The 13,875-nt window shown below is 40.2% G+C and overlaps 1 protein-coding gene across 1 annotated transcript; it reads right to left on the bottom strand.

Moving 5' to 3' along the window:
* Positions 1–373: 373 nt before the first annotated feature.
* polg2 (polymerase (DNA directed), gamma 2, accessory subunit) lies at positions 374–13,728 on the bottom strand. The gene is made up of 8 exons (XM_062032735.1): positions 13,050–13,728; positions 6,179–6,286; positions 5,472–5,572; positions 5,222–5,407; positions 5,027–5,152; positions 4,873–4,953; positions 621–721; positions 374–544 (listed from the first exon to the last, which is right to left on the bottom strand). The coding sequence occupies exons 1-8, from the start codon at positions 13,489–13,491 to the stop codon at positions 379–381; spliced, it is 1,311 nt and encodes a 436-aa protein (XP_061888719.1). The 5' UTR covers positions 13,492–13,728; the 3' UTR covers positions 374–378.
* Between the last annotated feature and the right edge of the window lie 147 nt (positions 13,729–13,875).

The following is a 13,875-nucleotide window of genomic DNA, read 5'->3' as shown; positions in this document are numbered from 1 at the left end:
GCAGACATGTATTTACATGTTGTCTGCAGCAGCAGACATGTATTTACATGTTGTCTGCAGCAGCAGACATGTATTTACATGTTGTCTGCAGCAGCAGACATGTATTTACATGTTGTCTGCAGCAGCAGACATTTTTTTACATGTTGTCTGCAGCAGCAGAGATGTATTTACATGTTGTCTGCAGCAGCAGACATGTATTTACATGTTGTCTGCAGCAGTCATGTATTTACATGTTGTCTGCAGCAGCAGACATGTATTTACATGTTGTCTGCAGCAGACATGTATTTACATGTTGTCTGCAGCAGCAGAGATGTATTTACATGTTGTCTGCAGCAGCAGAGATGTATTTACATGTTGTCTGCAGCAGCAGAGATGTATTTACATGTTGTCTGCAGCAGAGATGTATCTGCAGAGGAAGTTCTTCAGGTGGGAGATGTGCATGGTCTCCTTGATGGCCGTGTCTCTGCTGCGCACCAGCAGGAGGCCGCTCTCCAGCGTCTTGTCGCTGATGACGGCGCTAAAAAGCACGCCCATCTCGTCATACCTAAACAGGGTTGGTGACAGACAGGTTAAAAAAGAAGTGCTTTTTCAAGTGGGTGAAGGAGTGTTCTTCAACTTACTTGGAGTGGAGCTGCTCCAGTGGTGTGGATGTTGCTTCAAGATGTCCTGGCCACACTGAGATCTTTGCTTCCTTCAACTCCTGCAGCAGGCCTTCACACACCTACACAAGCACAGTCAATGCCTTCACACACCTACACAAGCACAGTCAATGCCTTCACACACCTACACAAGCACAGTCAATGCCTTCACACACCTACACAAGCACAGTCAATGCCTTCACACACCTACACAAGCACGGTCAATGCCTTCACACACCTACACAAGCACAGTCAATGCCTTCACACACCTACACAAGCACGGTCAATGCCTTCACACACCTACACAAGCACGGTCAATGCCTTCACACACCTACACAAGCACAGTCAATGCCTTCACACACCTACACAAGCACGGTCAATGCCTTCACACACCTACACAAGCACGGTCAATGCCTTCACACACCTACACAAGCACAGTCAATGCCTTCACACACCTACACAAGCACGGTCAATGCCTTCACACACCTACACAAGCACGGTCAATGCCTTCACACACCTACACAAGCACAGTCAATGCCTTCACACACCTACACAAGCACGGTCAATGCCTTCACACACCTACACAAGCACGGTCAATGCCTTCACACACCTACACAAGCACAGTCAATGCCTTCACACACCTACACAAGCACAGTCAATGCCTTCACACACCTACACAAGCACGGTCAATGCCTTCACACACCTACACAAGCACAGTCAATGCCTTCACACACCTACACAAGCACGGTCAATGCCTTCACACACCTACACAAGCACAGTCAATGCCTTCACACACCTACACAAGCACGGTCAATGCCTTCACACACCTACACAAGCACAGTCAATGCCTTCACACACCTACACAAGCACGGTCAATGCCTTCACACACCTACACAAGCACAGTCAATGCCTTCACACACCTACACAAGCACGGTCAATGCCTTCACACACCTACACAAGCACGGTCAATGCCTTCACACACCTACACAAGCACAGTCAATGCCTTCACACACCTACACAAGCACAGTCAATGCCTTCACACACCTACACAAGCACGGTCAATGCCTTCACACACCTACACAAGCACAGTCAATGCCTTCACACACCTACACAAGCACGGACGGTCAATGCCTTCTTTGTCTGGGACATGCTCAACAAGTAACCGCTTGCACATTTCAACATGCCAGAAAAGCAGTAGGAAGAAGCAGAGCTTGGACAAATTGAGGGAATGAAATGAGTGAAAGACAATTGCATTAAAAGAACTGACAAAGTATAGCTTTGCAGTGATAAAAGAAAAGAAGACTAAAAACTGTTGACATGTTTTTAGTGTTTTGCAAATGTGTGAATAAAATAAGAAATGTGGAAATTAAATATTAATTAATAAATAAGTAAATACAGCAGTATTTTTTAATTTAAATATATTTGGTTTCATTAGTGAAACTATTGCATCGCCTTTAATAAAACACACACTCCAATTGACCATAAATAATCCCATCAATGCTTCTATTCAATCAACTCCAGTCTTTTATAGTCACCAGATGTGTGGACTTCAAAAGTGAAAAACATTCAGGGTCTCTAATTAACACAATCGTTAATATACAGTCGTGGTCAAAAGTGTACATACACTTGTAAAGAACATCATGTCATGGCTGTCTTGAGTTTTCAATCATTTCTACAACTCTTATTTTTTTGTGATGTAGTGATTGGAGCACATACTTGTTGTTGTTGTGATGTAGTGATTGGAGCACATACTTGTTGTTGTTGTGATGTAGTGATTGGAGCACATACTTGTTGTTGTTGTGATGTAGTGATTGGAGCACATACTTGTTGTTGTTGTGATGTAGTGATTGGAGCACATACTTGTTGTTGTTGTGATGTAGTGATTGGAGCACATACTTGTTGTTGTTGTGATGTAGTGATTGGAGCACATACTTGTTGTTGTTGTGATGTAGTGATTGGAGCACATACTTGTTGTTGTTGTGATGTAGTGATTGGAGCACATACTTGTTGCTCACTAAAAACATTCATGAAGTTTGCTTCTTTTATGAATTTATTATGGCTCTACTGAAAATGTGAGCAAATGTGCTGGGTCAAAAGTATACATACAGCAATGTTAATATTAATTTGCTTACACGTCCCTTGGCAAGTTTCACTTTTGGTAGCCATCCACAAGCTTTATATTAGAAATGGCAACAGAGGAGGATGAATGTCACATAACAAGAAGATAGAGAAAAAGAAGATTATCGACTATAGTGTCGGCACGGACTACAAAGGCAAATGCGCGCAAATTTTCAGGACTTATGCAGATCCCAAATACAGATCAGCAGGTACCAGAAGGTAAGAAAAGTTGCTTTTGCATAATATTGTGAAACAAAAGGCCAGATAATATGTCTTACCTTATACACACAGCATAATAATACTCCTATGTTGAAGCACATCAAGTGGTGTGGCTTCATAGCTTACCAAAGTCCTACTAAAACATTTTGATAGATTTTTGAGCGCCGTGTGTAATGTTCTATATTTTCAATGGAACATATAAAATGTTGGTGTTGTTTACTTGAGTCATATTGCAGTCTACACGTGTCTCTTATGTGTGACTGCCATCATATTGCAGTCTACACGTGTCTCTTATGTGTGACTGCCATCATATTGCAGTCTACACGTGTCTCTTATGTGTGACTGCCATTATATTGCAGTGTACACGTGTCTCTTATGTGTGACTGCCATTATATTGCAGTCTACACGTATCTCTTATGTGTGACTGCCATCATATTGCAGTCTACACGTGTCTCTTATGTGTGACTGCCATCATATTGCAGTCTACACGTGTCTCTTATGTGTGACTGCCATTATATTGCAGTCTACATGTATCTCTTATGTGTGACTGCCATCATATTGCAGTCTAAACGTGTCTCTTATGTGTGACTGCCATTATATTGCAGTCTACACGTATCTCTTATGTGTGACTGCCATTATATTGCAGTCTACACGTGTCTTTTATGTGTGACTGCCATCATATTGCTGTCTACACGTATCTCTTATGTGTGACTGCCATTATATTGCAGTCTACACGTATCTCTTATGTGTGACTGCCATTATATTGCAGTCTACACGTGTCTTTTATGTGTGACTGCCATCATATTGCTGTCTACACGTATCTCTTATGTGTGACTGCCATTATATTGCAGTCTACACGTATCTCTTACGTGTGACTGCCATCATATTGCAGTCTACACGTGTCTCTTATGTGTGACTGCCATTATATTGCAGTCTACACGTATCTCTTACGTGTGACTGCCATCATATTGCAGTCTACATGTGTCTCTTATGTGTGACTGCCATTATATTGCAGTCTACACGTATCTCTTACGTGTGACTGCCATCATATTGCAGTCTACACGTGTCTCTTATGTGTGACTGCCATTATATTGCAGTCTACACGTATCTCTTACGTGTGACTGCCATCATATTGCAGTCTACATGTGTCTCTTATGTGTGACTGCCATTATATTGCAGTCTACACGTGTCTCTTATGTGTGACTGCCATCATATTGCTGTCTACACGTATCTCTTACGTGTGACTGCCATCATATTGCAGTCTACACGTGTCTCTTATGTGTGACTGCCATTATATTGCATTCTACACGTATCTCTTATGTGTGACTGCCATTATATTGCAGTCTACACGTATCTCTTATATGTGACTGCCATCATATTGCAGTCTACACGTATCTCTTATGTGTGACTGCCATCATATTGCAGTCTACACGCGTCTCTTATGTGTGACTGCCATTATATTGCAGTCTACACATGTCTCTTATGTGTGACTGCCATCATATTGCTGTCTACACGTATCTCTTATGTGTGACTGCCATTATATTGCAGTCTACACGTATCTCTTACGTGTGACTGCCATCATATTGCAGTCTACACGTGTCTCTTATGTGTGACTGCCATTATATTGCAGTCTACACGTATCTTTTATGTGTGACTGCCATCTACTGGTCACACTTGTCATTACACTATGTACCAAATAAAATAGCTTCGAGGTCGGTAAGCACAACCAAAATGATTCCGTACATTAGGCGCACTGTCGAGTTTTGAGTAAAAAAAGGATATTAAGTGTGCCTTATAGTCCGGAAAATACAGTAACTTTTATTGCCAATTATTATTGTCTCCAAAGACCTATCCATCAATTGAAAGAGTAAAGATACGAACATGACGCGTCACCCACCTGCCTCAGCTCCATGGTGGCTCCTCTGCCAATACCCAATGCCACTTTGATTGGCGCCAACAGTGGATGCAACTTCAGCATCTGACGTCCACCCAAAGAAAAGGATAAAAGGAATGTTTATGTGGTAAAAGGAGAGTGGAAAAGAAGTACCAACCTTTCTTTGCCTGGCATCTTCTCTCTTGTGCAAGTGCAGGGAGTTGCACAGAAAGGCCAGCAAACCACGCTCCACCTTCCCCGTTATAGAAACCACGTGAGGAATGGATTTGCGCCCGTTTGGACTCTGAAATATTTGTGGAGGAAGAAGCAAGACATTTTATGGACTGCAGCACACCAATCAAGCAGGCCTCACCAGGAGTTTGGAGCGCACGCCTGTGTGAGCATCCATCAGCTCGCCGTCTCCTCGGCTCCACAGCACCTCCAGGGGCTCCTGGCCCCACGGGAACTTGTAGAAGATCTTCACGCCTCGGGATGCAGGCCCTTCCAGTTCCTCCTGCGGGACGTCACTGCTGCTGAAGTCGCACGGAGCCAGGGCAAACTGCACAAAAGCAGGTGGAACACGTCGGCGTCCAAAAACCTTTCTTCTCTTACCGGGAACTCACTTTTCTCCACCATTTCAGCCTCTGTCCAGCCCAGTGGTCCAACCATTGAGAGGACGTGCGAGGCGAGCAGAACCAGACAAGAGATGCCAAGGTGACTTCAGCTGGAATGACAGCAACATGGTCAGGTTGTTACATCTACTCTTCTCAGGTGACAATGAAACATTCCATTACTACTACCATCCAATTATTATTATATCCACTATTAAAATAACTCTCATTTATTCCTGATGTGCTGTTATGCTTTTGAAGTGATTGTAAAATACATTTACTGACTAGTGACATCATCTACCGAGTCAAAATCTCTCCAAACTTGTCTCATTCGTATGTGCTGACATTTTATTTTGTCTGACTGTTTGACCTTTACTGAGTGTTGTTAAAAGGAAAGGCCATGTAACACAGTGGTGAACATGCCCTTTCACAACTACTTTGTCACGTGTTGCAGCCATGAAATTCTAACTTAATTATTATTTGCAAAAAAAACCCAATGTTTATGAGTTTGAACCTCAAATATGTTGTCTTTGTAGCATATTCAACTGAATATGGCTTGAAAAGGATTTGCAAATCATTGTATTCCGTTTATATTTACATCTAACACCATTTGCCAACTCATATGGAAACGGGGTTTGTATGTATGTAAAACGCTGTGTCTCCTAGGAGACAATAAAGCTAATTATTATTATAATTATTAAATAGGACACCTCACCAACCAGAGCCATCATCTTTTGAGGAGTGGAAACAGCGACCAGTCTCAGCGAGGCCAAAGGGGAGATTCTTGTTCACCAGCTCAAAGGAGGGGACAAACTGTTCCAGAGCACCTGAGAATAATCAACAGCTTGAATCATTTCCAGTGTCATGGAGTATAGTATGTTACTGTGTCATGGAGTATAGCATGTTACTGTGTCATGGAGTATAGCATGTTACTGTGTCATGGAGTATAGTATGTTACAGTGTCATGGAGTATAGTATGTTACAGTGTCATGGAGTATAGTATGTTACAGTGTCATGGAGTATAGTATGTTACAGTGTCATGGAGTATAGTATGTTACAGTGTCATGGAGTATAGTATGTTACAGTGTCATGGAGTATAACATGTTACAGTGTCATGGAGTATAGTATGTTACAGTGTCATGGAGTATAGTATGTTACAGTGTCATGGAGTATAGTATGTTACAGTGTCATGGAGTATAGTATGTTACAGTGTCATGGAGTATAGTATGTTACAGTGTCATGGAGTATAGTATGTTACAGTGTCATGGAGTATAGCATGTTACAGTGTCATGGAGTATAGCATGTTACTGTGTCATGGAGTATAGCATGTTACAGTGTCATGGAGTATAGCATGTTACAGTGTCATGGAGTATAGCATGTTACAGTGTCATGGAGTATAGTATGTTACAGTGTCATGGAGTATAGTATGTTACAGTGTCATGGAGCATAGCATGTTACAGTGTCATGGAGTATAGCATGTTACAGTGTCATGGAGTATAGTATGTTACAGTGTCATGGAGTATAGTATGTTACAGTGTCATGGAGTATAGTATGTTACAGTGTCATGGAGCATAGCATGTTACAGTGTCATGGAGTATAGCATGTTACAGTGTCATGGAGTATAGCATGTTACAGTGTCATGGAGTATAGCATGTTACAGTGTCATGGAGTATAGTATGTTACAGTGTCATGGAGCATAGTATGTTACAGTGTCATGGAGCATAGTATGTTACAGTGTCATGGAGTATAGTATGTTACTGTGTCATGGAGTATAGTATGTTGCAGTGTCATGGAGTATAGTATGTTACAGTGTCATGGAGTATAGTATGTTACAGTGTCATGGAGTATAGTATGTTACAGTGTCATGGAGTATAGTATGTTACAGTGTCATGGAGTATAGTATGTTACAGTGTCATGGAGTATAGTATGTTACAGTGTCATGGAGCATAGTATGTTACAGTGTCATGGAGCATAGTATGTTACTGTGTCATGGAGTATAGTATGTTACTGTGTCATGGCGTATAGTATGTTACTGTGTCATGGAGTATAGTATGTTACAGTGTCATGGAGTATAGTATGTTACAGTGTCATGGAGTATAGTATGTTACAGTGTCATGGAGTATAGTATGTTACAGTGTCATGGAGTATAGTATGTTACAGTGTCATGGAGTATAGTATGTTACAGTGTCATGGAGTATAGTATGTTACTGTGTCATGGAGTATAGTATGTTACAGTGTCATGGAGTATAGTATGTTACAGTGTCATGGAGTATAGTATGTTACTGTGTCATGGAGTATAGTATGTTACAGTGTCATGGAGTATAGTATGTTACAGTGTCATGGAGCATAGTATGTTACAGTGTCATGGAGTATAGTATGTTACAGTGTCATGGAGTATAGTATGTTACAGTGTCATGGAGTATAGTATGTTACAGTGTCATGGAGTATAGTATGTTACAGTGTCATGGAGTATAGTATGTTACAGTGTCATGGAGTATAGTATGTTACAGTGTCATGGAGTATAGTATGTTACAGTGTCATGGAGTATAGTATGTTACTGTGTCATGGAGTATAGTATGTTACAGTGTCATGGAGTATAGTATGTTACAGTGTCATGGAGTATAGTATGTTACAGTGTCATGGAGTATAGTATGTTACAGTGTCATGGAGTATAGTATGTTACGGTGTCATGGAGTATAGTATGTTACAGTGTCATGGAGTATAGTATGTTACAGTGTCATGGAGTATAGTATGTTACTGTGTCATGGAGTATAGTATGTTACAGTGTCATGGAGTATAGTATGTTACAGTGTCATGGAGTATAGTATGTTACAGTGTCATGGAGTATAGTATGTTACAGTGTCATGGAGTATAGTATGTTACTGTGTCATGGAGTATAGTATGTTACAGTGTCATGGAGTATAGTATGTTACAGTGTAATTTCCAGTGTCATGGAGTATAGTATGTTACTGTGTCATTTCCAGTGTCATGCAGTATAGTATGTTACAGTGTCATGGAGTATAGTATGTTACTGTGTCATTTCCAGTGTCATGGAGTATAGTATGTTACAGTGTCATGGAGTATAGTATGTTACAGTGTCATGGAGTATAGTATGTTACTGTGTCATGGAGTATAGTATGTTACGGTGTCATGGAGTATAGTATGTTACAGTGTCATGGAGTATAGTATGTTACAGTGTCATGGAGTATAGTATGTTACAGTGTCATGGAGTATAGTATGTTACAGTGTCATGGAGTATAGTATGTTACTGTGTCATGGAGTATAGTATGTTACAGTGTCATGGAGTATAGTATGTTACAGTGTCATGGAGTATAGTATGTTACAGTGTCATGGAGTATAGTATGTTACAGTGTCATGGAGTATAGTATGTTACAGTGTCATGGAGTATAACATGTTACAGTGTCATGGAGTATAGTATGTTACAGTGTCATGGAGTATAGTATGTTACAGTGTCATGGAGTATAGTATGTTACAGTGTCATGGAGTATAGTATGTTACAGTGTCATGGAGTATAGTATGTTACAGTGTCATGGAGTATAGTATGTTACAGTGTCATGGAGTATAGTATGTTACAGTGTCATGGAGTATAGCATGTTACTGTGTCATGGAGTATAGCATGTTACAGTGTCATGGAGTATAGCATGTTACAGTGTCATGGAGTATAGCATGTTACAGTGTCATGGAGTATAGTATGTTACAGTGTCATGGAGTATAGTATGTTACAGTGTCATGGAGCATAGCATGTTACAGTGTCATGGAGTATAGCATGTTACAGTGTCATGGAGTATAGTATGTTACAGTGTCATGGAGTATAGTATGTTACAGTGTCATGGAGTATAGTATGTTACAGTGTCATGGAGCATAGCATGTTACAGTGTCATGGAGTATAGCATGTTACAGTGTCATGGAGTATAGCATGTTACAGTGTCATGGAGTATAGCATGTTACAGTGTCATGGAGTATAGTATGTTACAGTGTCATGGAGCATAGTATGTTACAGTGTCATGGAGCATAGTATGTTACAGTGTCATGGAGTATAGTATGTTACTGTGTCATGGAGTATAGTATGTTGCAGTGTCATGGAGTATAGTATGTTACAGTGTCATGGAGTATAGTATGTTACAGTGTCATGGAGTATAGTATGTTACAGTGTCATGGAGTATAGTATGTTACAGTGTCATGGAGTATAGTATGTTACAGTGTCATGGAGTATAGTATGTTACAGTGTCATGGAGTATAGTATGTTACAGTGTCATGGAGCATAGTATGTTACAGTGTCATGGAGCATAGTATGTTACTGTGTCATGGAGTATAGTATGTTACTGTGTCATGGCGTATAGTATGTTACTGTGTCATGGAGTATAGTATGTTACAGTGTCATGGAGTATAGTATGTTACAGTGTCATGGAGTATAGTATGTTACAGTGTCATGGAGTATAGTATGTTACAGTGTCATGGAGTATAGTATGTTACAGTGTCATGGAGTATAGTATGTTACTGTGTCATGGAGTATAGTATGTTACAGTGTCATGGAGTATAGTATGTTACAGTGTCATGGAGTATAGTATGTTACTGTGTCATGGAGTATAGTATGTTACAGTGTCATGGAGTATAGTATGTTACAGTGTCATGGAGCATAGTATGTTACAGTGTCATGGAGTATAGTATGTTACAGTGTCATGGAGTATAGTATGTTACAGTGTCATGGAGTATAGTATGTTACAGTGTCATGGAGTATAGTATGTTACAGTGTCATGGAGTATAGTATGTTACAGTGTCATGGAGTATAGTATGTTACAGTGTCATGGAGTATAGTATGTTACAGTGTCATGGAGTATAGTATGTTACTGTGTCATGGAGTATAGTATGTTACAGTGTCATGGAGTATAGTATGTTACAGTGTCATGGAGTATAGTATGTTACAGTGTCATGGAGTATAGTATGTTACAGTGTCATGGAGTATAGTATGTTACGGTGTCATGGAGTATAGTATGTTACAGTGTCATGGAGTATAGTATGTTACAGTGTCATGGAGTATAGTATGTTACTGTGTCATGGAGTATAGTATGTTACAGTGTCATGGAGTATAGTATGTTACAGTGTCATGGAGTATAGTATGTTACAGTGTCATGGAGTATAGTATGTTACAGTGTCATGGAGTATAGTATGTTACTGTGTCATGGAGTATAGTATGTTACAGTGTCATGGAGTATAGTATGTTACAGTGTAATTTCCAGTGTCATGGAGTATAGTATGTTACTGTGTCATTTCCAGTGTCATGCAGTATAGTATGTTACAGTGTCATGGAGTATAGTATGTTACTGTGTCATTTCCAGTGTCATGGAGTATAGTATGTTACAGTGTCATGGAGTATAGTATGTTACAGTGTCATGGAGTATAGTATGTTACAGTGTCATGGAGTATAGTATGTTACTGTGTCATGGAGTATAGTATGTTACGGTGTCATGGAGTATAGTATGTTACAGTGTCATGGAGTATAGTATGTTACAGTGTCATGGAGTATAGTATGTTACAGTGTCATGGAGTATAGTATGTTACAGTGTCATGGAGTATAGTATGTTACTGTGTCATGGAGTATAGTATGTTACGGTGTCATGGAGTATAGTATGTTACAGTGTCATGGAGTATAGTATGTTACAGTGTCATGGAGTATAGTATGTTAGTGTCATGGAGTATAGCATGTTACAGTGTCATGGAGTATAGTATGTTACAGTGCCATGGAGTATAGTATGTTACTGTGTCATGGAGTATAGTATGTTACAGTGTCATGGAGTATAGTATGTTACAGTGTCATGGAGTATAGTATGTTACAGTGTCATGGAGTATAGTATGTTACAGTGTCATGGAGTATAGTATGTTACTGTGTCATTTCCAGTGTCATGCAGTATAGTATGTTACTGTGTCATTTCCAGTGTCATGGAGTATAGTATGTTACAGTGTCATGGAGTATAGTATGTTACTGTGTCATTTCCAGTGTCATGGAGTATAGTATGTTACTGTGTCATTTCCAGTGTCATGCAGTATAGTATGTTACTGTGTCATGGAGTATAGTATGTTACAGTGTCATGGAGTATAGTATGTTACAGTGTCATGGAGTATAGTATGTTGCAGTGTCATGGAGTATAGTATGTTACAGTGTCATGGAGTATAGTATGTTACAGTGTCATGGAGTATAGTATGTTACTGTGTCATGCAGTATAGTATGTTACAGTGTCATGGAGTATAGTATGTTACAGTGTCATGGAGTATAGTATGTTACAGTGTCATGGAGTATAGTATGTTACAGTGTCATGGAGTATAGTATGTTACAGTGTCATGGAGTATAGTATGTTACTGTGTCATGGAGTATAGTATGTTACAGTGTCATGGAGTATAGTATGTTACAGTGTCATGGAGTATAGTATGTTACAGTGTCATGGAGTATAGTATGTTACAGTGTCATGGAGTATAGTATGTTACTGTGTCATGGAGTATAGTATGTTACAGTGTCATGGAGTATAGTATGTTACAGTGTCATGGAGTATAGTATGTTACTGTGTCATGGAGTATAGTATGTTACAGTGTCATGGAGTATAGTATGTTACTGTGTCATGGAGTATAGCATGTTACGGTGTCATGGAGTATAGTATGTTACAGTGTCATGGAGTATAGTATGTTACAGTGTCATGGAGTATAGTATGTTACAGTGTCATGGAGTATAGTATGTTACTGTGTCATGGAGTATAGTATGTTACGGTGTCATGGAGTATAGTATGTTACAGTGTCATGGAGTATAGTATGTTACAGTGTCATGGAGTATAGTATGTTACAGTGTCATGGAGTATAGTATGTTACAGTGTCATGGAGTATAGTATGTTACAGTGTCATGGAGTATAGTATGTTACAGTGTCATGGAGTATAGTATGTTACATTGTCATGGAGTATAGTATGTTACAGTGTCATGGAGTATAGTATGTTACGGTGTCATGGAGTATAGTATGTTACAGTGTCATGGAGTATAGTATGTTACAGTGTCATGGAGTATAGTATGTTACTGTGTCATGGAGTATAGTATGTTACAGTGTCATGGAGTATAGTATGTTACTGTGTCATGGAGTATAGTATGTTACGGTGTCATGGAGTATAGTATGTTACAGTGTCATGGAGTATAGTATGTTACAGTGTCATGGAGTATAGTATGTTACAGTGTCATGGAGTATAGTATGTTACAGTGTCATGGAGTATAGTATGTTACTGTGTCATGGAGTATAGTATGTTACGGTGTCATGGAGTATAGTATGTTACAGTGTCATGGAGTATAGTATGTTACAGTGTCATGGAGTATAGTATGTTACAGTGTCATGGAGTATAGTATGTTACAGTGTCATGGAGTATAGTATGTTACAGTGTCATGCAGTATAGTATGTTACAGTGTCATGGAGTATAGTATGTTACAGTGTCATGGAGTATAGTATGTTACAGTGTCATGGAGTATAGTATGTTACAGTGTCATGGAGTATAGTATGTTACAGTGTCATGGAGTATAGTATGTTACAGTGTCTGTGGTACCGTGAAGTAAGTTGTTCCTGAGCATGTGATCACATGGTGTCCTGTCCAGGTGTGTCATGTCCAGGTGTCCACAGGTGCTGCTCGGGGTGTTGATGCCGAACACCTGAGCCCGGGAGCCCGTCACGGAGGACCACCACTCATGCAGCACATTCCTGCGGAGCTCCATGCCCAGCGGCCCGTAGCTGCAGCTCAGCCCACGCCCGAATAGTCCCACGTTGGTCTCACCGGGTGAAATAAAGTGTGTGTCCACGAAGACTTGCAGCAAAGTCCTCACCTCGTCCGACTGCTGATTGGTCGCTGGCGAGCAGAGTCCTTGTCTACTCTTGAATGGCGAGCAGAGTCCTTGTCTGGATGTGACAAGTCTGGCTGCTAAACTCTTGAATGGCCGCATGTTTCTCATCCTGTGGACTAACATCACGTCTAACTGGCCAGCACCATCCATCCATCCATTTTATACCGCTTGTCCCTGTCAGCAAATATTCATGCAGCTAAGTCTATTATTTGAAGAAGAAAAAACGCTCTAGCTCATTGTTTTACATTCTGACATGGATTTCTACTAAGATGTTAGTATTTTAAAGGCCTAAAAGTTGCCGCGTTGGTCAAATATCCAACACTAGTCTGATGGTGGCTACACGTGACACAGAAGTACTTCCTGTAATTACTTCCGGTATTTTTCTTCTTCGTTGGTGACAGACTATAATAAGAGTGTGATAGCGCCAGCTGCTGGACTGGAATGTGTGTGCTCGCCAATCATGTGTATGGTCTTCCGGTTTCATATTCTTCAAAGGTAAATACAATATACATTGATATTTTTTGTTCCTTATTT

This window comes from Entelurus aequoreus, linkage group LG22, assembly GCF_033978785.1.
Source record: "Entelurus aequoreus isolate RoL-2023_Sb linkage group LG22, RoL_Eaeq_v1.1, whole genome shotgun sequence".
NCBI classification, from domain to species: domain Eukaryota; kingdom Metazoa; phylum Chordata; class Actinopteri; order Syngnathiformes; family Syngnathidae; genus Entelurus; species Entelurus aequoreus.
This window is presented reverse-complemented; position numbering and strand designations above follow the sequence as displayed.

What these genes read in the sequence shown, in the direction of transcription:
- polg2 (XM_062032735.1), bottom strand. Translation starts at nt 13,491, where the DNA reads ATGGATGGTGCTGGCCAGTTAGACGTGATGTTAGTCCACAGGATGAGA. An exon ending in AAGATGCCAGGCAAAGAAAG is followed by an intron (nt 4,954 to 5,026) that starts GTTGGTACTTCT and finishes GGTGGACGTCAG; the next exon opens with ATGCTGAAGTTGCATCCACT. An exon ending in CTGGAGCAGCTCCACTCCAA is followed by an intron (nt 545 to 620) that starts GTAAGTTGAAGA and finishes AACCCTGTTTAG; the next exon opens with GTATGACGAGATGGGCGTGC.